Source organism: Psammomys obesus, unplaced genomic scaffold (assembly GCF_907164565.1).
Source record: "Psammomys obesus unplaced genomic scaffold, mPsaObe1.curated_primary_1811, whole genome shotgun sequence".
Lineage (NCBI taxonomy): Eukaryota > Metazoa > Chordata > Mammalia > Rodentia > Muridae > Psammomys > Psammomys obesus.
The window spans coordinates 8,588,510-8,614,696 of record NW_026590809.1 but is presented as its reverse complement, the minus strand read 5'-3'; the positions used below and the strand labels follow the sequence as shown (position 1 = coordinate 8,614,696).

General features: G+C 42.6%; 1 protein-coding gene across 2 annotated transcripts in view; it reads right to left on the bottom strand.

Annotated features, from left to right (window-relative positions):
• The window catches only part of Large1 (LARGE xylosyl- and glucuronyltransferase 1), a 512,199-nt gene that overhangs the window by 296,310 nt on the left and 189,702 nt on the right, over positions 1–26,187 (bottom strand). For both annotated transcript variants that reach the window (XM_055609116.1, XM_055609114.1), the window contains one exon: positions 3,458–3,759. In XM_055609116.1, coding sequence (XP_055465091.1) covers positions 3,458–3,759 — 302 coding nt within the window. The remainder of the gene's footprint in view (positions 1–3,457; positions 3,760–26,187) is intronic.

Genomic DNA, 26,187 nt, shown 5'->3' with positions numbered 1-26,187 from the left:
GGAAGAAAATATACTGCATGAAAACTGTTACTTTGTAAAAGACTTAGCATGGCATCTAATATTCCTTCTGAGTTTGGAAATGCTAATTTATTGAAGTCATGTGCTATGGAGAAAGGAAGTACAAAGCAAGGAGCAGAAGAATAGAGATGCATCCTTAAGGTGTGGTGTTCCATTAGATGGCTTCTCCAATGATTCTTCACATTACCAACACCCACCCTGGAGGTGTTACAGTGTACCCATCAATCCTTTGACATTCCTCTTCCTGGGAGATGAGATTGTATCACTTCTCCCTTGCAAGTAGGTGGACCTCTATGACCATTTCAACTACCATCATCTGCCATGAGTAGAAGTGATTGGTCCTATCTAGGATGCTGAGACCTACAATGATTAGCTGCCATGTAAGCAGCTTAGTGCTGAAATTAGCCATGTTGTGAGGAAGCAGACAGAAGACAAGAAAAAAGGTGGCCCCGGGCAATTATTGCTGCTTTAGTCATAAACAAATAAAGATTGCTCCTAAAATAGAACCAACCAACAAATTCTTTCTGAATTCCAGACACTGTGACCGCACATGAAACAACTGCCGTTGTGCTAGGAAGGCAGCTCAGTGGATAAGAGGACTGAAATTCAAATGTCAAACACCATGTGTGCGCATGGTCACATTACCTTAAATACAGCACTGAGGTAGATATCAGGAACTTGCTGACCTGTCATCCCAGCTTGAATAGAGGCTTCAGGTTCCAAAGAAAGGCCTTGTCTCAAAAAGTGATGTAGAGAATAATCCAGGAAGACATCCAAGGTCTTCCTCTTACGCCTACACATTCATTCATGGGTATGTGCATGTGCTCCCAGGTGGTCATTAAGCTCCCCACATGACTGATACTGCCTTAAGTAATCAAATGTCAGTCAACCGACCACACAGCAACAGGGAAGAGCATCTATACCAAGTACATGACACTCATTTGCTACCCACAAACTCATTTCATCAAGCCCACTGGAAAGAGGATGTTTTTACTTTCATATTAGTTCAAGAGGAAAAATGAATTGTCTGTGCATATGGGTTCAATGAGGAATACTAGAAGGACTCATATTTGAGATTCTTGCCTCCAGTTCTAGCAATTTGTTGTTGTTACATCACAGTAAATTCCTGGAAAGGTCAAAATGGAGAAGCACAAGAAAAACACACATGCTTTTGCACACATGGAAGAGAGAAGATGAAAATAGATCATTCAACTCTGAGGCAAACAGAATCCAGCCTCTGCTGAAATGGTACTGCTTGAGCAACAGAATATGCAGGGATAAATGGACAGCTGGCTGAAGGTCGCATAATTAGGAGAGGATGAAAGGGCACAGGTACTGGAAAGGCTGGTAGTTCTGTCACCAGCTAGCTCTTCTGACAGCCTGGAAGTCATTATGGTAGTTTTCAGAAACACTTGTCAGACTTAGTAGAAGTTTCAGTGTGACCACAGATTACAGAAGTGTCCTTGGCAACATGGCCTTGTCCTCTGATGAGATGTCAAGATGAGCTTTAGCATTCATCACAGAAAAGTGCAAGAATGAAGAGAGGTTTCTATTTTGACCCCAGGGACTGTCGTTTCTCCTTTATTTCTTTGGCTTTTTTGCAAAAACCTTTGCCAAATGCTAACAACTGGACATGAACTGCTTGTGAGAATATAACTATGGCAGAGCCTCCACTCCATGTGTGGGGGGCAAGTCACAGGGAGGTAAGTCACCGTGAGAATCACAGCCTTCACATAGAGGTATGGAAGGCCAGAGCAGTACCAGAGTTCATCCAGAATAGTTTTAAAAAGAAGATTTTAGGGTCTAAAAGGTAATGTGACCAATAGGTACAGAAAAAGAAAAGAAAAGAAAAGAAAAGAAAAGAAAAGAAAAGAAAAGAAAAGGAATAAAGGTAACCCTCAGGTACAAATCAAAACACTGGAAACTGTGCGTCAGCAGGTTAGGGTCTAAATCAGTACACCACTGTTTTGTTTCAAACAGCAATGTTATGCCTTCGTAAATGATTTTCAAATAGTTCATCATATCTCACAATCACCTGGACAGAGTGTTTTAAAATACCCACATTCATGGGTCTTACTCCCACAGATTTCCCATAAATTGGATGAGGGAATGTGCTGTGGATAGGCATTTTGCTTTTGCTGGGGTGTTTTTTGTTTTGGTTTGGTTTTTGAATCACAGCAACAGAAAGAAAACAGAACAGCCAGCTTCTACACACCTTCCCACTGGGGCATGTTCCAACCAGGCTTGTATTAGACCAGAAACCCCAGCATCCTCTCCTTGTCATTTCTTGTTTCAGGTATCCTCTCTTGATGTCAGATTTCTATACAAGTCCAGCTTCATTACTTAATAAGCCCTCACTGCATGCGGCACAAAGACTGTGCTGTCAGCATCACTAACAAACCCATTTGTGGGGCAGATGCTATGGCTTAAAGTGAGCTGTGACTCCAGGGTGGATAAAGCCTAATGTTACTTATTCTAAGAGTCAGCATAAGAAAAGCCAGAAAGTATTATCTGTACTTGGCTAAAAAACATAAATTACCATAATTGAAAGCACATTAAGTGTCATCAGCATGAGAATGAGGCCAGAATTGGCCTAGGATGTTCATAGCTGAGGCACACACCAGTTCCATGAGGTTAGGCAAAGTGTTCAAGTACTCAAAGCAGAAACTACCAAAGCTGAGTTCTTATTCACCTTGCTGCTCGCAAGCATTTGTATAACTCATCTACACAGTAAAATCAGAGGAAGCAGGAAATGAGCTTGAGTGTGTTGTGTGTGGGGGTATACCCAGGTACATGTTTTTGGTGCATATATAGACATGATTAAAAGAAAATGAGGGTGGCAGGCACAGTACAGAAAGATGGATAAGTACCATAAGAGTCCAAAGATTCATTAAGAAAGGATGTACACTCCAGGGAGAAAATGGTACTAAGATATGAAACCTCAAAGGGTGGCTTTTGATAGGCAACACAACTCTAGTTATGAATTGAAGACGTTGTCACACACAGAAAAAAAAAAAAAAAAAAAAAAAGAATGAAGGCCAAAGGAAGTTCATGAAAGAGATGTACCTCTGGGTATAGAGCTATACCTCTGTGACACCGCTGCTGAGCCATCCACACTATAGTGTACAGATCTGGGTTCCTGTAATGAAGGTGTAGAAACCTGAGCATTTCCTAATGAACCACGGAGAAACCTGTAACAGGTTCCATTGGTTATGCTTCTGTAGAGAAGGTTTTCTTACCCTTGTTTACCAGATGGAGAACTGAAGTAAAGTGATGTTAAAAGACTTTGTGGGCATTCAGCAAAGTTCATGAGCAATCTGGTTTTACACCGAATTAAGAAATCCAGCTCTTTCCAGGTTCCTGGCTGTGCTTCCAGGAGGCGTTTGCAGGAACGAGCAGTTACTGGGGATCTGGGTAGTCACTTCTCCCAGCTCCTTACCTCACACTTTTCCACAGCCGGCTGCTGCCCACACTCAGAGCTGTTGCCCGCCACGATGCCAGCCCGTAGGTTCTCACTGTCCCCTGTTCCCTCCTCCATAGAGTAAGTCTTAGAGTGGTTCCCACGTCGGTGAGCAGGGCCCTGACCCTGGGCCAGGCTGAGCTGCCTGCGTAGAGCACGGTTTTCCTCCTCCACCTCTCGCACACGCACCTCCAGGCTCTCCCGCTCCCGTTGGCTGGAGTCAGCGTACCGGGGGCTGTGGGCTTGGGACTCCAGTGGAGACAGAGATACAGGTTTCCCATCTAGGGGAGAAGAGACCAAGGAAGTATTCTTAGTAAATTTGCTAAGGAACCCCAGCATTAACGCTCCAGGCTCTTGCCACAATCCCACTGTTAAGCCAGAAAGCAGATGACTGTGAATCACAGGTCACAGCACCCATACTGAAATGGGAAAAAAAGTGAGAACAGAATGGGTTTTTTATGGTGATAAACATCCAGATACACTGTAGAGAAGGACGTTCCCAATACTGCTCCTAACTAAACCCAATGCTGTCCTCTCCATACAACATGTCTGCAAGTGAACATTTTAACAAGAAATCACGAACATATATGGATGAAGGGGAATAGAAAACTTGAGATGGGGAGCTCCAGAATGTAGAAGAGAGCAAAAGGAAGAGGATGAAGTGATGTTCCTCTAAAGTGAACTCCTAAGCTACCTTCCAAACCCTGTTTTGAAAGCATCATCTCTCATGGGAAACCTTCCTCTGACTGTACACTGTTATTTATGAATATACGTTTTCAAGGCTAACCATTTGTGTGTGCGTATATAATCTGAAAAGTACCACTTCCCAACAGACAATCAACATATCTCCATGTATAAAGCCAGTGCTCAGTGCATGCTGACTATTAGGAATTCCACAAACACAAGACACACCCAAAGCTGTCTTCCCTTTTTTGTTCCTACTCTGCTGATGCCCCGGGATCCAGGCAGAGGGAACTTCTCGCAGAGGCTTCCAACCCATAACTCTCATGACTGAAGAATGACCATCTCTCTTGCCTGCTAAAATGCACTTCTGTTTTTCCACAACCCAAGTTGTCTTGCTTGTAGCCCAAGCCAGGCTGGGATTCCAAACTACCCCAGAGAGGATCAAAGCTGGGGATGAATCATGTGCCATGTATTCACCTGTGCTTCCCATGCCTCTGCCAGGGCATCTGACACCCTTTAAAGATAACTTCTATTTTATCTAGCCCCTAATCACTTTAGAGTTAACTGCATACACTCCCAACCCTATCAACGCAACAAAAAGGTCCCTTTAATTTCCACTGCTCTGAACTACAAATTGAAGGTTGAGGCAAAGCCTGCAAGGGACATGAAGTGCACTCTAACTGGGCTGGTTAATTACAAGCCCCCTCCCCAACTTTTGAAATCAGCCTCCATGTTTCCTCCCACTGAGTGAATTAAACAGCAAAGGAGAAAGGGCTTGCCTGACAATCTGAGGTTTTCCTTGGTACACCAAGCTTTGGGTGAATACCTGTGATCCCAGCACTTAGGAGGATCAAGAGCTCAAGGTCATTCTCAGATACAGAGTTTGAAGGTAGCCTGGGCTACATGAGCTCCTGTCTTTTTATTATTACTATTATTATTATTATTATTATTATTATTATTATTATTATTATTATTATTTTAAAGGTAGGTAGCCAAAATGCCTTAGTGAACATGGAGCCTATAGTTGGATAAATGAAGACGAACACTTTAAATTAGCAAGAGACAGCAGACTCCATGTCATGTGCAAGTCAGGGGTTTCTTGCACACTCCATTCTACATACACATTGTGCCTTAATTATCGAAGCACAAGGCAGCCACTATGCACAGACAAGGAGACTAGAGTTTACAGTACGAAAGTTCACAGTGAGAACCAACAGGAAATAAAAACTCTCCTCGATGCCACACCTGGCCATGGCCCCACATATGGGGCTGAGTTCAAGGTCTCTGGACCTAAGAAGGCCACCTCTCTCATGAAAGGAATCAGGAACATGAGCACAGAACCAAGGAAGCTCTAAAGGCCCACAGTCCTGAAGGACTCTGGAAACGTAGAAAAAAGACTTAGCAGTTAGCTTTAATGCTCTGAGCTTCAAATGCCTTCGGTGAAACAGGAACATGAATGGGAGCACAGAAATAAGGTTGGAGGCTTGAATAAAAGTTCAAACAAAATGTGCCTCTATCTATGAGGCCCCTGGTACACAGCAGTTCTAATAACTCCCATCCCAAAGAGGTAAGTAAGATGAGTTTTTAAATGGAATTTATGGTATTAGAAAAAAAACTGCAGATGTTCTGAGCATAGGATTGCATTATGTGGGAAGGTGGCCACAAGCCTTGGAATCTGCCACCTTCTTTTCCCTGGCTTTCACTACATCAAGATGCACACATAGGAAAAAGGAAAAAAAATGAAGGGAGGTCTGTTACCAGGTTCCCTTCCTATCCTCTTATTTCTTTCTTCACAGCCACACAAGCCTGTTTATGAAAATTACAGGCTTTACTCATGTGCTTATGAAAAATGACATTCCTGTCAAGTTTCCAGCCTGAACTAGGCCCCATTTTGTTTTAACTAATCTTAATTCTCAAACATTTGCAGGTATTTTCTCGCTTTTCAGAACTCTATCAATTCGTAACCTATAAGTACACAGAAAAACAAACAAAAGGCAATCTTCTGTGAGAAGAAATGACACTTAAAAGAGCAAGAGTAACATTGTCCCCAGAGCCTGGAACTGAAAATGTGCCAATGGTGGACATGAGAGTCATTTCTGGTCTGTTTTGAGGCCACACCACCTTGCACAAACCCCTGCCTTTTTACCATTTTCTTCTTTGAAAAAGAGAAAAACTGGGTGTGGTGGCACAGATCTCTAATACCAGCAAGGTGGGCAGATCTCTGAGACTCTGAGGCTTAGCCTTGTCTACATAGTGAGTTCTAGGACAGCTAGTGAGATCTTGTCTCGAAAACAAACAACCAAACAAACAAAAAACCAAAACTACCACCACAACAAAACAAAAAATGAAAAATAAGGAAATCATGAAATTTGCAGGTAAATGGTGGGACCTGGAAAGGATCATCCTGAGTGAGTTGTCCCAGAATAAAAAAGACACGCATGGTATATACTCACTCATATAAACATACAACATAGAATAAACCCACTAAAATCTGTACATCTAAACAAACTAAGCAAAAGAGAGGACCCTAACTAAAAATGCTCAATCCCCATCCTGAAAGGCAAAGAGGATGGAGATCAGAGGAAAAAGAAAACAGGAAACAATCTAGGAACCTGCTACAGAGGGCCTCTGAAAGCCAGAAGAAGAAAACAGGAAACAACCTCGGAACCTGCCACAGAGGGCCCCTGAAAGCCTCTGCAGTGCAGACTGTCAAAGCAGAAGCTGAGCCTGATGGCCAACTGACGGGCAGAGTGAATGGAATTTTATGTAAGAAGCGGGAAATAGTAGGAGCTGGAGAGGACAGGAACTCCACAAGGAGAGCAACAGAACAAGAAAATCTGAACACAGGGAACTTCTCAGAGACTCATACTCCAATCAAGGACTATCCGTGGAGATAACCTAGAACCCTGACAATGCAGCCACTTCTGATGAGAACTGATAGACTAAGATCAGAAAGAAGGAGAGGAGGACCTCCCCTATCAGTGGACTTGGGGAGGGGCATGTATGCAGAAAGGGGGGGAGAAGGTGGGACCGGGAGGGAAGGAGGGAGGGGCTTATGGGGGGGGATACAAAATGAATAAAGTGTAATTAATAAAAGTTAAAAAAAATAATAAAAAAAAGATAAGAAAAAAAGTAGAAGAGGGAAATGCAGAGGCCTCTCAGCTTTGGCTTCCTGTGCAGAGAAACCCCGTGGTCACCTGGCTATCCAGTCTCATCACTGAACAACCAGAAGTCAGTGCTAGGAGGTCCAGTGGTTTTGCCATGCTGACAGCCTCCTTCCTCTCCTCGATTCAGATTGTTTTGTTTGCTCCGGGTGTGCTGCCTCCTAACTGTGCTCATTACGCTTCCTCCAACCTTTAGTGAGGGGTAACAACAGTGAAAAGCAACACCCCGAGTGGTCACAGCCTCCTTTTTGGGTACACATTATGGGTTAGACTCCATAATTAGATTCCATTTAAAACCTTGACCACAGACTTCCAGAAAGGAGTGACAGCTGTATACTGGTTCACGTTGAGTGTCCAGTTTGCTGACTCAGTTGCAGATCTGCCATAGGCCTCATCACTCTAGTCTGTCATGTACATTCGCTCTGTGTGTGTGTGTGCGTATGTGTCTGTGTGAGAGAGAGAATATCCAAGAACATGTTATCAGTGCATACACACACATTATTCAAAGATGGTGAGGGGCAGGCACTCTCATGTAAGTGTGTCCATAAACATATCCATACATGGTTCTGCTTCTTTGGAGGCATCTGACCAATACAAGGACTACAGGAATCTACCAGTCCCACCTTGGGGGACACTGCCTGAAACTCAGTCTCTGGAGCCACAGGTCCTGGCACCTTTGCTGCATTTAATAGGGACGTGAAGAAGAGACTGAGAGAAGAGTTCATGGCCTCTAGAGATAAAATATTTAAAAAGCCATGAAAAATATAAGCCTAACATATTTCAAACTACCTGTTATATAATGAGAAATTATAATAGTTCATGTTGAAGAAAGAGGGAGAAACAATGGAAGCTACCACAAAATCCAAAGGAATGGAGCGCATGGCATTAAGAATACCTGAGCTTGAACCATGGCCCTCTATTTACTACTTAACAGACTTTAGCCAAGTACTGCACTTTTCAGTGGCTCTGTAAGTAAATGCGAAGACAAAGCCATGGCTCTATGTACACATTACGCAGCACTGAGACTCAGCTGAGGTTATGTAATATCTTTCTTCCCTTTTCCTTCAGTCTCACCCCAACTGTAACCCAAGATGTAAGATAATAAAGTGCAGTGAACCAGGCCCTGTACCTTTGTTCCCTGTTGCCCTTCCCTCCCAGACTTGGCTGTTTCAATCTGCAATCTATTTCTATACACAGTGCATCTTTCTGTGACATAAGGGTTCATGTGTTGATCTAATTCAGCCCACTTTCAGTTAGAAATGTCAAACAAGATATTACTCAAATCCTCAGTTGACAACCTCTTTCTCCTCCCTACAGACGTCTAAACAAGCAAGAATTTATCATCGGATTTGAATCTCTGAATCCACTTGAGATGAATGCTCTGAATAAAAAAGCAAAACACCTAAGATTCAGAACAAAGAAGGGAAATTGAAAAGCAATCTCTGTGCGGTGGAAAGACACGGCTTAGGGGCCTGTGGTACACAATGTCCTAAATGGTAATCTCAATCAATCTGTATGTGGTGACTATCCTGCAGTCTCTGGAGGGGTGAGGGTGGGGCTGGCATGTCATGGTATAGGATCAGTTACTCACTTGCAGATGGACACTCTTGCAGGACTTATTTCCAGACTGGGATGTACCTCTCTCTGGCCTTCTAGTCAGATCTTGAATATAGGTACCAAAACCCTGCACTCAGAGCCAGGTTTGAAGAAAGCTGTCTTGCATGGTTCTGTGGACATACTAACCTTTATGTGGCATGATATCAAATGAATGTGTCTATATTCTACAAAAGCCTTATTTACAAAAAATAAGGAGGAACCAGTTTGGAATTTTTTTGTCTCCAAGGTCTGTGGGCCTTTGTCCTAAAGCCTCATATTGATTTCCTTGATTAGTCCCCTGCCTCCAGTATCCCATTATTCTCACAGCTGCCCACATAGATGTTGTGAATTAATGTTCTTCAACCTCATTGCCATCACACTGGCAGTAAGAGAATGTGCAAAAGTAAGCCGTCACTTCAACAATGATTGCTATGTAAGCAGGAGGCGCCACAATACCCACAGGAAAGCCAGGTATGGCTAGATCCGCCTCTGACTCCAGCACTGAGGGCCGGTGTGGGAAGAACAAAGGCGGGAGAAGCACTGGGGCTTGCCAGCCATCCAGCAGAGCTGAAAAATGGTAGGCTCAGGTTCACTGAAAAGAGACTCTGTCTGAAGGGAATAAGGTAGAGAATGAGAAGTTAGGGTACCTAATGTCCTCTGTTCTCACATGAGCCGAGACACATATATACATAACCCCCTCACACACACATATCACAAACTCCACCTCCTCTTCCAGTATACACAATAAATTAGTAGTGTGTGTACAGGCCTTACCCAGATCAGTGAGCTTAAAGTCTCTCTCTAGAGGGGTAAAGCCTCTGGTTTTTAGCACAAAAAGAAACCCTGCTCAAGCTTCTCACATGTAGCCGAGGCGGAGAAGCACTGGCCTGTGCATCATGCCAAACCCTCTGGCTCAGATGCAAAGCAAGCTTTCATACTGTCCCCTTCAGTGCAGTGCGGCTCTCACCAGGGTCCCATCCCTTGCCTCAGCTTCTATTGCCCTCTTAGAGGAGCCCGTCATATAAACAAGAATGGCCCTATTTCCTGGTTGTGGTGATTGAATAAGAATGTCCCCCACAGGCTCAATGTTTGAATACTAGGTTCCCAGGTGATGGCACTCTTCAGCTAGTATGGCCTTCCTGGAAAAAGCGTATCACTGAAGTCAGTGTTTGAGTTTTCAAAGCCATGCCATTCTCAGTTCTCATTCTCTGCTAACAGTTTAAGATGTGAGCCCCAGCTTCTTGCATCTGCTAACAAGCCTCCCTATACCATCAAGGACTCTAGCCCCCTGAAACCATAAACCCAAATAAATTCTTTCTTATACAAGTAGTTTTGGCTATGTCGTTTGATCACAGCAACAGAAAAGCAGTTAAGGCAATGGCATTCTAACTCCTCAAAGCTTATGCACTGTTTGGTTCTCCTCATCTTTCTCCTGTGTGGACTGGTGCTATCTACAAAGCAGATCCAGTTACCAGGTTGCTCACCTTCCTTCTGGGATGATCACTGGGCACTGAGTTACAGTGACTTCTCCAATGTCTTCCCTTCCACAGGAGGCAGTGTTTATGAAGCATTCTGTCATTTTTAAAAAACACATGCTTCCTTGAAATACAGAAATTTCACACTCTCCTTCATTATCACTTCTAAATGCAAAACAAACACAATATTGAAGCCAAAGTCATTTTAGAAAAGTTCAGACTGATCTTAAAAGTTTCACTTCAAAAAAAAAAAAAAAAAAAGGAAAGTAAAAGGTATAATTCCAAATTCCCTAGTAAGAGCTGAGTATGCTACAGCTTTTGCACTGTAGGAAGTATGTACACCAGGGAGTGTCACAAACACACTTTCAGCTACATCATGGTCTGAAGTCCCAGAAGCTTCCAGAAGCATAGCACCACATTTTGTTGTGGAAAGGCAAATGGCAACAAGACCAGGCAAGGATCACTTGCTTGTTGTGGGTAAACAGGAAATGCTTCACCCAAAGCCCAGCCTTCCCAGAGTAATTTTCTGGAAGATATTTTTTGCCAAAAAAAAAAAAAAAAAAAAAAGGGCCTTAGAGATTTTCTGGCAAAGGCCAAATGACAGTAAGAAGAGAATTTGCAAGTTTTGAAAAAGAATCTGCCACCACTCTGCCAGGGAAGGAGGCCTGGTTTGCATTCTCCTTGATATGCATAATGAGCTTTATCTCTCCTCCATGGAACAATTTTCAAGAACCTTTCCTTAAAGGACTTCATTAGTGGAGAAAACAAAGACATTCTTAGCACTAAACTGCTGGACCCATAGCTGGGGTTTTGGCTTGAAGTGTGTCTTCATAATCAACAATTGCAGAAATTTTTGCCCTTTCTAATTCAATTACATCAAATGTTGTCTTTTTTTTTTTTTTTCCCAAATATCCCAGAATATCAGAAAGGTGGAAGTAGCTGGTCTTCAAAGTACTATACTCATAGCAACAGAGATAATCCTACCTACTCCTAACCAGCAAATTCTCTTTGGTAGCCAAGGAAAGTGAGAATAGACAGAAAGTTGTGTGAGGAGCGCTCAAGTTGCCACCAAACAAGCCAAAAGACAATGGCCCTCAGTCTACCATTAATTTATCTCCTTGGCAGCTTCCATGTGGCCATAAGGCAGTTTAGCATACAGCAATTGTCAGTTAAAGGTAAGAAGGTATTCCAGACACCACAACTAAACATTCACTCCAAATCCTGTGGGTTGACCAGTAAAAACCACAGTAAATTTATACTCCACTCATTTTGGTCACTCTCTCCCTCTATTTACCCATGACTATCAACTTCTTTTAGCATAGCTTCAAGGATACCACTTGTTCTAGAAGATGTACTAGGTACTAGTCATACTGACTAGGTCATTCTTTCATAGAGGTAAGGAAGCAAGTTTTGCCTGTGCCCAGTTTATTGGGTCCTGTCCTATATAAGTGAAACAGTTGAACACATTCCTCTTTGTTGTTAGGTCACGGAAACCACAAACCGCTTTGCTGTCTCTGCAAAGTGAGCTTCAGAGCTCCCCAAATCATTCCTATGCCTGTTGACCCTGAAAGAGATGCAGAAACATTCTAAGGTTTCTTTGCCCTCACCATGCCCACTGCCACCCTTTTTACTGAGAAACAGTCAAGATGAAAGAGTTCATAAGTGTTTTTTCATTGGTCTAACATTTAAAAACTTTTGTAATAAATATTATTTTCTATAAAACATTTAGTCCTTAAATTATGTAATACTATTTCTAAGAATGGCAAATCACATGCTGAAAGCATTATATTTTACAGCATAGCTCTAATGAGGTTGTTTGTGTGTGTGTTTGTGTCTTTGTAGATTAAACTTAAAACAAATCCAGCTGGCCACATGGGATGATTCTTGAACAATATTTTAAATTTTCCTTTCCATTTATCATATTTGGGAATGCTTTACCCAGTTTGTGAACTTCTGCTTGACATGAACTTCCAATTACCATCCTTAGTGTCTACATTCAGTATCTGAAAATGATCGGAGTGATCTTTTTTTAAGGGAGAGTAATGGTCAATAACATGAAAACAGAGAGATGAAGACCTGAATGGTAAGAAGCAGATGAGCCAGCCAAGTCTGTTAGAAGCAGACAACCCTGCTTCTAACCTGTGGCACAGTTCTGTAAAAACCAGACCTTCAGAGAAAAGCTAAGAACTTTTACAAAGAAGAGTCCAAAGTGAGGGAGTAGAGATGCTCAAGAGCTAAAGGTGCCTGCAGAAGACAAGTGTAATTCCCAGCCCCAATGTCTGTGAGTCTACAAATGCCTGTAACTCCAGCTCCAGGGGAGTACCCACTTCTGACCGTTTTGAGTACTTGTACTCACCACAAACATACAGAAACAGATGTATACACTTAAATAAAAACAAAATAGGATCTTCATTTTTGAAAATGAGGGGCTAATAGAGGGCTAAGGATATAGATCCTTTTGTTGACTGCTGGCCTAGAATGCGAGAGGCTCTGGTTTGATTCTCAGTTCCATGTAATCTAGGTTTTATAGTACACACCTTTAATTCCAGCACTTTGCTGCTCTGGCTATCCAGTGAATTTGGAAATATTTCTGTTATTCATGAGTGTCTTTTATGGCACTGTGTGATGACTAAATTACTGTGCTTTCTGTCCTAACACTTGATGGGGACTAGAACATAAACCACTGGGATCTGATAACCTTCTCTCTGTTTGAAGGTCACAAAGGCCACGGATATCTTAGGACTGAAAAGTAAATCCATCTATGTCAGGGGCAGTCAGTTTCCATCAGTGGAAAGTATGCATAGGAAAAGTCATCCTTTTCCTTTCTCCTGTGTGTGCACATGCATGTATGTTATGTTACTGCACGAGCACATGAATGTGGAGACATGAGCATCTCCCTCAATTGCTGTCTATCATATATATTAAGGCAGCATCTCTTGCTGAACCCAGAGCTCATTGATAACTAATGCAGCTAGTCAGCTATTTCCCAGAAGCCCTGTTGCCACCTCCAGAGAGCTGGGATTACAAGAGGCTGCTGTATTTACCCAGGATTTATTTATGTGGATGCTGGTCTAACTTGAGGTAAACATCTTGTACTGTGAGAGTTTTCTGACTGGGCCAACTCCCTCACCTGCTTCTGCTTACCTCCTGTAAACAAACGTGCAGTCACAGAGGTGACCCCAGCCCCCTAGAGCAGACCTTTCAGAATTGGTGAGGGGTGACTTGAAATGAATCACCTTCTCGTGCTGTCTGATAGTTCATCTCCCCTCCAGTCAACCGGCTTCGACACAGGTCCCAACAAGCACTTATCATTGCTTGACTTGTGAATGTTAAGCTGCAAGCAAGTCACCTTCACTGCTCAGTGTTTACCAGGTAGCCACACCCAATAGGACAGTAAAAGGAAGGGCTTGCCTCATTATAAAGAGCCTGATATCAAAGGTAGACGGGACTCCATTTGTATTGACTAATGTTAGTGATGACTGCAGAGCTGCCCCGTGGCACTGCGGGAGGCTGCCACACACAGTGCTTTGCTACACTTCAAACAGGAACAGAAGCAAGCCTTTTTGTGAATGTAGCAGATTTTTTTTTGTACCATCCAGCTGCTGTAAATTGCCATGCCACCTAAAACAATGTTATCATGCTCAGCTCAATTATAAATTAAAAACAAGAAAAAACAAGATTAATCTTGCCCAGACAGCCCTTTTCCTAGAAATGATACCCCCCTCTCTTGTGCCCATTGTCACCTTAACTAACATTAGAGCTACATTCCAATTAGTGAGAGTTACAGTGTCAGAAGAAAGACAAGAAGGGGACCTCTATCTATTATTTTCTCCACAAATCCAAATTATCCCTCTCCAGGAAGTCAGAAAAGAAGAACTAATTTTTATCAGGGTAGACTAGGGAAGAAGGGAATAGGAGATTTTCATCAGGAGTTGAGCTTGACAAAAATGCCATTTTAACAGAATGGCACTTCACATATTATGTAGAGAAAGATACATGTTTGGCAAATATATTTTGCTAATACTCACTAAACTCAAAACCTGTCATCTTTACAGTCTGCAGATGGTGTTTTTTTTTTTCTTCTTTCTGTGATTTTATAATAAAATGGTTGTAAAAGCCTTATAAAGGCCATGATAAAGCTAAAGACTGATTTTTAAAGACTCACTTTATTATGATGATGATGTTTCTGCTTGTGTAGCTGTGTGGCAGTATGTATAAATGAATGCAGCCCAGAAGATGATTTAGATCCCATGCAGCATGCACGGAGTTACAGCAGTTTTTGAGCCATGCAAGAACAGTGGATGTTCCTACTCAACCACACCCTCTCCCAGACAAAACTCTTGACCCAATCTCACTGTGAAGCAAAACTGTGGGGTTTTGTTGTTGTTGCTGTTCTTTCTTTTTTTTTTTTGTTTTATTGGCGGTGTGTGTGTGTGTGTGTGTGTGTGTGTGTGTGTGTGTGTGTGTAACCTTGAAAGATACCCAGGACCAAAGTAAAGTTTTTGATGGTAGAGCTTGCAGTGCTATATCCTAATATCTAAAGAGCACAATCCCTGGCAGAGCACACGACTCAAAGCCAGTGTGAGGGTCATAGGGTGCACCCAGAAAGAAGAGTTCTAGGTTTAAGCCTTTCTGGATCTTTGGGATTTGATACTGAATCTCCTGGGTACCATAATCCTGATCATCAGAAAGACATGGTTTCTGGGGGCCCAGACATGTAAGGCGTGAGTTAAGTTCTAGGGACATGGAATGGACTTGGGGAAGTAGACCTATGACATTTGCAGCTTTATAATATGGTGAATGAACACTGACTTTCCAACACCAGCTCAAGAATCCTGCTGAAGACTTAACATACCTGCTAGCTCTATGTGGTTCTCATGGTCCTCAGATATCCAGTACCATATCCATACTATACAGATGGTGGCAGTGGGAAATGCCTGCCTAGACAGCGCTTTGCCTAGAAATGACTTCTTCTACATGTCCTAATTGTCCTGCTTCAGACCTATGCTGACTGTTCCCTCAACACAGGTCAGCTGGATGCCTGTTGGGGCAGACACTGCTGGGGACAAGCATTTCCTGCTGATGATATCTATTATTCCTGCTGCAACACTGCACTGAATTCCCCATACACAGCACATCAGGACTACAGTAAAATAATTTTCTGTTTTTAGAATACAGCTGAAGGCAGTGTAAACTACTGCTCTTGCCTCAATTCTGACCACATCACTTTTGCTTAGATTTTCCCAACGGCCATCAACTGGTCACCCTCATTCAGTCTATTTACTTGCTATCTATAGGCAGATGATATTGAACCATGATCATCATATCACATCTTAAGACTCTCTTACTCAGGCTTCCCTATAGTTTCCATCAAACATAAAGCTGGACCTAACTTTAAGGCTCATACGTGCCTACTTGGCTGCAACTATCTATCTGACTTCCATGCAGTCCTGTGTGCCCTGTGTCTTCTCCCCTGGCTTTCTCAACATTTCTTAGCAATGCTTACCCGAGGGATGCTGGCTCTGACCCTTCATTAGGTGTCTGCTCTAACATCTGACAAGCCACCTGTAGAGCACTGGCCATGCCCACACTGAAGCCCTGGGTTCGTCACTCTACCCTGGCACATCTTCTACTGCAAAAATCACAATGTTCTCTCCAATAAGAATGTTTCTGGGAATGGAAACTTGTACAATCACTTTGAAAATCAATCTGGCGCTTGCTCAGACAATTAGGAATAGTGAGTGCCTCCTCAAGATCCAGCTATACCACTCCTAAGCATATATCCAAAATATGCTCAAGTACACAACAAAGACATTTGCTCAACCATGTTTGTAGCAGCTCTATTCGTAATAGCCACAACCTGGAAACAACCCAGATGTCCCTCAACGGAGAACTGGAAACAGAAATTGTGGCACATTTACACAATGGAATATTAGTCAGAAACAAGGAAATCATGAAACTTGCAGGTAAATGGTGGGAACTAGAAAAGATCATCCTGAGTGAGGTATCCCAGAAGCAGAAAGACACACAAGGCATATACTCACCTATAAGTTGATACTAGACATATACTATAGGAAAAACATACTAAAATCTGTACACATAAAGAAACTAAGCAAGAAGAAGTACCCTGAGTAAGATGATCAGTCCTCACTCAGAAAGACAAACGGGATGAACATTGGAAAAAGAAGAAGAAAACAGGAAACAGGGCAGGAGCCTACCACAGAGGGCCTCTGAAAGACTCTACCCAGCAAGGTATAAAAGCAGATGCTGAGACTCATAACCAAACTTTGGGCAGAGTGAAGGGAATCTTATGAAAGTAAGACCTGGAGAGGACAGGGGCTCCACAAGGAGAACAAAAGAACCAAAATATCTGGGCACAGGGGTCTTTTCTGAGACTGATACTCCAACCAAGGACCATTCATGGATTTAACTTAGAACCCCTGCTCAGATGTAGCCCATGGCAGCTCAGTCTCCAAGTGGGTACCCTAGTAAGGGGAACAGTCTCTGACATGAACTCAGTGGTTGGCTCTTTGAGCATCCCCCTCCAACCCCCCAAAAGGGGAAGCAGCCTTGTCAGGCTACAGAGGAGTACTAAGCAGCCAGTCCTGATGAGACCTGATAAGCTAAGGTCAGATGGAAGGGGAGGAGGACCTCCCCTATCAGTGGACTTGGACAGGGGCATGGGAGAAGAGGAAGGGAGGGTGGGATTGAGGGGGAATGAGGGAGAGGGCTACAGCTGGGATACAAAGTGAATAAACTGTAACTAATTCAAAAAATAAAAAATTAATTAAAAGATTATTTCTGTCTCCTTCTTCTTTGCCTGTTATTGGAATGATCCTACTGTTTGAGGCTGCAGTCCTCCCAGCCCAGATAGCCATTCTGAGCTCAGCATTAAGGTGTAGGACTCCCTCCCCTCATCAGGACCTCTTGCTCTCTGCCTGACTTCATTTAGAGAGGGTCTTTGGACACAGACGCCCCTAACCACAAATAATATATGGCCTTTGACACACTGCCTGCTAGGTGTCCCCTCCTTGCACCTATTAAATACTATGTTTCCATTCATATGATAGAAGTGTGCTGTTTAGTGCAAATCAAGCATCCTTGCGGTGCCTAGTTCCAACCAATTACGTATACCTATCAATTGGAGCCTCTCACCCACTCCCCAAGAGGTATATAGCCTTTGGTCTCTGGAATTAAAGTTGAACTAGCTCCCTGAAGTGGTTCCCGAGGTGTGTGATCCCTGTACCATGCTCACAGGTCAATCCAGGCACTCTTCTTTTCCTCTGCTCCTCCTGACTTCACGGGTTGGTGGGAGACAGCCCCCTGGCAGGAGGAAAACCACAGCCTGTCTCTACCTCTAGAGCACAGATTCAACAGTAGCAGGATCTTCTGTGGGCCTGTTTCATCTACCATGCTATCTGCCAGGCCGAGAACCAACCATATCCTAAGCAACCTCAGCATCAAACATAAAGAATGGAAGTAATTATTGAACCTATCCACTTAGTAGAATCAGGCTGAAATGAAGATGGGCATTGTAGTTTTCTTACTGACTATCCACTTTGCCTGGATAAATGCAACACATAACCCAACTTAACTGCCTCAGTTCTGAGGCAGGTTTTACCATCCATATATTAAGGAAAAAATAACAGAGTCCTACCTAGCGTAAGTAACCTACCAAAAGCTCTTTTTGACAGTTCATTCCACATTCTGCCTCTAGATAGCTTTTAGGAGAAAATAAAGGTCGCACTTCCCAGTAATAAGGTGGCAACACGTCTCATCACACATACAAGAAGAGAGATCTGAGCAAAGAGAGCTTCCCTAAGAATCAGAAAAGTGAAGAAAATCCAAAAAATGATGAACACTAAGGGCTTTATATGAGAGCCTTTCCAACAGCCCACTGAACTCCACCCAGGTTCAACAACAGCAAGGGAGGGTGGCAGAGACAGCCCACTGTGCTATCAGATGCCCCAGATGGTGAGTACAGTTGCAGAAGACTAGAAAGGTGAAGTCAAAGGATGCATGGGCCTGACATCCATCCCAGGCCATCCTAGGCACCCCATGAACTGTGGGATCCTGGGCAAAGCAGCTGGAGGGAAAAGGGGGCATTACTTCTAGAACTGTAAGCAATGCTGCTGGTGCAAACAGAGCTGCATCCCCTCTGTCCCTCCAGCCTGTAACACAGAAAGAAGGCTGAGAAGGGCAGGATGAGCTCAGAATACTAAGGCGATCAGGAAGACTCAGCTGCCAGCCTCAGGCCAGGCAGAGAAGTGAATGGGGAAAATCAGAGCCCAGGGACTGCAATCACCAGAGTATTCAGAGGCTGATCTGAGGCAGCAGGCTCCAGGGGAAACCACAAATGGTTAACTCACAGATCCTTCCCTGATGAGTAGCTTCAGCTGCTTCAGCTGCTGATCAATAGAATCTCCAGCTGATAATTATTAAGTAAAACTTGAGGTTTACATTTGCATATGTAAAGCACACTTCCCTCTGAAGCCACAAAGGGAGGGAGAATGTGCTTCCTGATTGTACAGCCTGGGGAGGATGAGGCTGGGTGGGGATCTAGCCTGTTCTGCATGTGCTGCTCCATGCTCATCAAGCCAGATATTCAGCAGAAATAAATCTCACATCCCAAAATATGCTATTTGTCAAAATCCAGAGCTCACATAAGAGACCTCTCTCTAGAGATTTGAGGAGGATACATTCACAATGAGTAGCTATGAGGGGGGAGTTTCCCAGGCTGGGCACATGCTCCCACACAGTCAGTCCACTGGCACACCTGGGCTGGCTCACTGCATCATGGGACACGGCTGAATTCCCCCAGAAAGCTCCCATCCCAGCCACTGACTCCTGAAACTTTTAATCTCTGTACCTGCCCATGGAGACGCTTCAGCACTGAAGGACAAGTTAGATGGAAATACCAGCAACACCCCTTTCATCTTAGTTATGCTTATGTAGATCTGTTATATTTATCTTGGCTTATGAGGAGGAACTTCTCTGAAGAGCATGTCTCTCCTCTAGGAAAGGATACTGTACCAGAGGATGTCAACATGCCCAGGAGGATAAAGAGGACACTGAAAAACCACCAGAGTATTCAGAGGCTGATCTGAGGCAGCAGGCTCCAGGGCAAACCACAAATGGTTAACTCACAGATCCTTCCCTCAGATGAGTAGCTTCAGCTGCTAATCAATAGAATCTCCAGCTGATAATTACTAAGTAAAAGTTGAGGCTACATTTGCATATGTAAAGCACACTTCCCTCAGAAACTACAATGGGAGGGTGCTCAAAAATCAACTTCAAAATATCAGTGTCAGTTGAAGGTTCTAGGAGTTCTGAGAGTAATAGAAGGCCACAGGACCTAAGAATTATAATAGTCTAAAAACCTAAAATTATAATAGTTTAAAGACCTAAAATTATAATCGTCTAAAGAAACAGACAACAGGGGCAAATAATAATAAAAGTACTAACTATGGTTTTCTTTTTCTGTGATTGAGTTTGCCCCCCCCCCCCACCTCCGCTCTGATACATTTTTCAGAAGGGGAAACAATGGAGAGAAGCCTTGGTACATGAGCCATGAACTGAGTTTATAAAAACATGTAACTATGCATCAAGTTACTGATCCCCTGCTAGAGGGCAGAAGCATTTTTCTAACAGGATATGATAAAGGTCCAAAATTACATACTGCCTTTTTATATAAAACACCAACTGCCACCTCACTTGGGCTTCTAGAAACAGATTAGATGAAAAAGACATTTTGTACAAAAGTAATTGAGTATTAGAATCACTTTCATATTTTTTTTAACTTTTCTATTATTTTCTTCTTAAAGTTGCCTTGCTTAAGGGTTGCTTTTAGAACAATTCACTTTTTGGCCATGGTTTCAAAATATACAACTTTCTATTTTTATGGAGATACTTCCAATACTCATGTGAAAGCTAGAAGTAATAATGAAATCTGAAATTATTTTTGCTCATTACACAGTTTAGCTGGTAGCATGAACTATGCCAAATGGCTCTAGGAACTAGACTCCATTCACATTGGACACCAAAGGGTATTCTAAAAGAAAAACTGTCACTGCAAGTGTTCCTTAGTGAACATGACTTAAGAATCTCCTTCTGAACACTTCCCAGAGGTCCAGTAGGGAAAAATGAATGAGAACACACACAGCTTGGTGTCTTTGGCTGTCTAGGCTGGGTACTCAGTAAGAGCAAAGAGTCTTACAGTTGTCTGCAACAGTGGTCAAGGCACTTTTTCAAGGTTCTGAAATAGCCACCTATGTGCTTCCGATAAACAACAGACTCTATGTGATGTCTCCTGGTATCAGCTTAACAGAATCTAAAATCACAGGGAGGACGAAAGGTCTTGCTTGTAAGGAATTGCTTTGATTATGTCAACTGATGTGGGAGGCTCATTCTCTACACAGGATATCCTGCAGTGTATGAAGCGGAGAATGCGGGCTGATCACTAGCATGTCGTCATCATTTCTCTCTCTTCCTGATTATGGATACAGTGTGACTGTATCCTTCAAGCTCCACATGCTGAGACTTTCCCTGTGTGATGTATGTACTGCAACTTGGAATTATGTGACAAAATAAATCTTTTCTCCTTTATGTTGTTTTTGTGAGGGTATTTTTATCACAGCATCAGGAAAAGACAATAAGGTACTGTACTTGCAGAAAACTGTGAGACCAAGCTCACAACATCCTTTGTTCATGTGTGTGTCTCTTACACGAGCTGATACAAACATGGTGGATTGCCACTACGCTACTCTATAAAATGCAATAGAAACTCAGAGGGCCACAGGCTCTTGCACAATGTCTGTAGGAACATAGGAAACAAAACCTGAAACAATCAAATCCAAGACTATGCTAGTTTCTAGTCCCTGAAATTATCTTATTGAAACCCATAGTAGCCCGAATATTTAATGGCATCAAAGATACATAGGATCAGGTTTCCCTGAAGAATGCTGTTAGCTCTTGTGAAGATCTTTTGGCAGACCTCGGTCCTTCCACATGAGATATTCCAGGTGAACTTGAACGCGCCGGGCCACAGACTATACTGATAGCAACAATGGTGCATAGGTATAACACAGAAAAACCAAACCAAACCAACCAACCAAACAAACAAACAAACAAACAAACAAACAAAGAACTCTTTAGAAATAAGTGACCACAACAGAGAAGGTGTGTTGATATTGGGCAAGTTATTCAATACTTTTGAGCCTCAATTAACCTGTAACCAAACATCTACCTTGGAAGGCTTTTAGAAGGCTCTTTTGAAATTGTTCTCTAAAGTCTCTGGCCAAGGCAAAAGGAAAATCTTATGGAAATAGCTACAATGTTTTGTTTTGTTTTGAAATTTTCAGTTTGTTTGTTTGCTTATTTATTTATTTATTTATTTATTTATTTATTTATTTCAATTTATTTACTTTGTATCCTGCTATAGCCCTCTCCCTCATCTCCTCCCAGTCCCACCCACCCTTCTTCTCCCCCTATACTTTTTCCGTCGCCTGATAGGGGAGGACCTCTTCCCCTTCTATCTGACCCTAGCCTATCAGTTCTCATCAGGACTGGCTGCATCATCTTCCTCTGTGGCTGGCAAGGCTGTATCTGTCAGGGGGAGGTGATCAAAGAATCTGCCATTGAGTTCATGTCAGAGACAGCCCCTGTACCCCTTACTAGGGAACCCACTTGGAAACTGAGCATCATATGGGCTTCCTCTGAACAGAAGGTCTGGGTCCTCTCCATGCATGGTCCTTGGTTGAAGTATTGGTCTCTGCAGACACCCCTGGGCCCAGGTTTCTTGGCTCTGTTGTTCTCCTTGTGGAGTTCCTGTCCTCTCCAGGTCTACCTCCCTCTTCTTTCATATGATTTTCGGCAGTCTGCCTGAATTTTGGCTATGAGTTTCAGTATCTCCTGCGATACTCTTGCGGGTAGAGTCTTTCAGAGGTCCTCGTTGGAAGGCTACATCTGACAGAGGGCTGATATCCAGAATATACAAAAAACTGAAGAAGTTAAACACCAATAAACCAAGTGATCCAATTAAAAATGGGGTATAGTGCTAAACAGAGAATTTTCAACAGAGGAATATAGAATGGCCGAGAAACACAGATGCAGCCCATTTGGCAGCAGCTCAGTCTCCAAGTGGGTTCCCTAGTAAGGGGAACAAGGACTGTCTCTGACATGAACTCAGTGGCCTGTTCTCTGATCACCTCCTCCTGAAGGGGATGGGCAGCCTTACCAGACTACAGAGGAAGACAATGCAGCCAGTCCTGATGAGACCTGATAGGCTAGGGTCAGATGGAAAGTGAGGACTACCAACCCTGTCAGTGCACTGGGGGAGGGGCATGGGAGGAGAAGAGGGAGGGTGGGGGGATTCAGAGGGCATGAGGGAGGGGGCTATAGCTGGGCTACAAAGTGAATAAATTATAATAAATAAAGAATAAATAAAAGGAAAAAATAAAAAAAGGAAATCTTGATGTCCTTAGTCATTTGGCAAATACAAATCAAAATGAACCTGAGATTTCATGTCACAACCATCAGAATTGCTAAGATCAAAATCTCAAGGGATGATGCATACAGGAGAGGTTGTGGAGAAAGGGGAATCCTCCTCCATTGTTGGTGGGAATGTAACCTTGTACAACCACTTTGGAAATCAATCTGGCGCTTTCTCAGAAAATTAGTAATAGTGCTACCTCAAGATCCACCTATACCACTCCGAGGCATATACCCAAAAGATGCAATGTTCTTAAGATACAGGACTTAGTTGAGATTCTATTGCGATTATTGTTATTATTAGTCAGAGTTCATGTGGCCACCTATTTAGTTTAGTAATAATAACAGTTATCTGGGGTATATTACAGTATTATCATCTTCAGGATATAAGGACAAAGCATTGGCAATGTTCACAGAAGCACTGCAATGTTCACAGAACTGAGAAAAGCCATTTGAGTTATTGTAGCCTGGTGGAGGAAATGGCCTCCCTTGATATTCATCATACCAGAAGGCTCATGTTGCTATAGAAGACCTGGGTACCAAAATCAGGGATATACAGAACCAATATGGGGGCACCTGAATGACCACCATTTGCTTACTGAGGTCTAGAGAGACCCTTTCCATTTGCTGTGGTTTAATATCCAAGCTAGACCTTCAGATGGGAGCTACATCCCACTCTTCAGGCCTCCATCACCTCTAGATTAAATGATTACAGCATTAACGGGATATCCTACAGTGCTTCGGTATATTGGAAGTCTAAGCCATCAGGCAACTGGATAAATTTCCCTCCAAAGGAAAGAGCAAGCACATTTAAAACAAGTGACACCTACGGTTTCTTACTCAAAAAGTTATGTACATGGGTCAAAGTCATACAGCATAATAAATACAAGAGCCAAACTGACCTCAGCTGTTAACAATTTTATAATTTGCGAGACTGTGCACATATAACCAGAGAAGTCTGCTGTATGCAACCAAGGAGCTTATAAAGTGACATGATCCAAAAGTCAGGCTTTTACAGAAGATGCTCTCCAATGAAAGACAGGATCCCTGGGCTCATCAACCAGCCTATCAGGTACTATTATTTTGATTTTTGTAGTTAAATTTAATCTAATTCTCCAGGATCTAGTACTATGAGTCCTGCATTCACTCATTTAATTTATATATTCCTGAGGTGTCTACAATTTGACAATGTGTATTCTTTCCCTTTCCCTTGATGAACTCAAAACTCAGTAGGTTAAAGGAGAGTCATAATGTGCAATGAGATAAAGCAACAGGACAGAAAACAATGCACTAAGGACTGATGCCAAAGTACCCAGTCAGCTCCGTCTTAAAGGTGAAAGATGGGCAAATATTTTGGGCCCATAGTGTTAAAACTGAGATCAGACACTGGAAAGAGGTAGTCCAGCAGAAGACATACCATATGCAAATGCTGAGAGGGGGCCAAATTGGTTCAGGACGACAAAGAGAACCCAAAAGTTTACCACAGGGCAGCCCTCAATTTCCAGACACACAGAATTTCCAGAAGATTCAGTAATCCTCAAGGTCTGTTAAACACTGTCCTAACAATTAGCTTAAGCTGATAGTGGTTCATGTGTTACTGCACCAATTAATTGCTTCCATGAGAAAGTGTTCCCAACGGCTATAACAACCATGACCTTGTAAGAGTGCAGTAATAGCATTTCCCTTCAATTGTTTCATATTCTTCTTTTCCTGTAGCTAGTAAGCTATTATAATATAAACATTTGATGAAAGAAGCAGTTGGCCATTTATTTGGACTACTAGATCCATGAAAAATAATTTCTAAGATAACAAACATGTCGAGAAAAACAAAACAAAATAAAACAACAACAACAAAGACCCACAAAAATGTGGCGTAATGGCTGGACACCAGAAAAGGTGGAGTGTCCAGTGAACACACTGACGTGACTACGTATAGAGACAGACATGAGACAGATCACAGAGGTTCTGCCAAGGCGTGAAAAGACATGAACTTCCTCTTGCGGTCCGAGGGAGCCACAGAACAGTTTAGATTGCTTGGTGCAGGAAGTCTGTCGCCTAAGATATGATAGACTTTCCTCTAGAGTGGTTGAATCTCTCAAGTTGTCACAGTGGCATGCATCATGTTGTCATTATTGGGTTTTGTTTATTGTTTGTCAACTTGACACAAGCTAAAGTCATTTGGAAACGAGACTATCCATAAGATTGGCCTATAGGCAAGACTGCTGGGTATTTTTCTTGATTAGTGATTGATGTGGGAGGGCCTTGCCCAGTGTGGGTGGTAACAACCGTGACCAGGTAGCACTGAGTTATATAAGAAAGGGGGTTGAGCAAGCCAAGAGGAAGAAGCCAGTAAGGAGCCTTCCTCTCTAACCTCTGCTTCAGTCCCTGTCTCCATGTACTTACCTGTGTCCCTGCCCTGACTTTCCACAGTGAGGATCACCTGAGAGTAATAAGATGAAATAAACTTTTTCCTCCTCAAGTTGCTTTTGGTTATGGTGTTTTATCACCAGAGTTGAATCTCTAACCAAAACACATATTAACATGGAGTGAAAATTCAGCGCAGTCTCCACAGAATGATTTTTGATTGTACCTAATCCACTGAACCAAAATAAAAACTCTGTGTTAAGTGTAAGATGCTTAGGAACCTATCATGATCCCATATTTCTACACAAGTATTTCTGATTCCAAAATTTAAGTGAAAATGAGGTGAAGTTAAGCCCTGCTCTGACCCTGTTTGTGCTAGGCTGTTTGGTCTATTTTCCTTAGTCTATGTTATTTCCAAAGTCTAGACCTGGGATAGTCAGTTATGATCATTGTTTAATTGCTAAACTGACTTTAGAATCTGAGGGGGAAAGTGCATGCTAAGGTCTAGGCTATACCATTTCATACTGTCATGGTTTGTTCAAGCTACAAAAATAATATATGTTGTCATTTCTCAGCACTGGTTCTCAGCCTTTCTATGCTGTGACCCTTAATTATGATTCTTCATGATGCGGTAACCTGCAACCATAAAATTATTTTGTTGCTAGTTCATTAACTTAATTTTACTACTGCTATGAGTTGTAATGTATATATCTGATATGTTGAGAACCACTGCTCTAAAGTGTCACTGTCTACAACCGGGCATGGTGGCATACACTTGCAATTCCAGACTCAGGGAGGCACGTAGATCTCTGCGAGTTCTAAGTCAGCCAGGTCTACAAAGCAAGTCCAGGGCAGCCAAGGCTACACAGAGAAACCACGTGTCAAAAAACCAAAAAAAAAAAAAAAAAAAAAAAAAAAAAAAAAAAAAAAAAAAAAA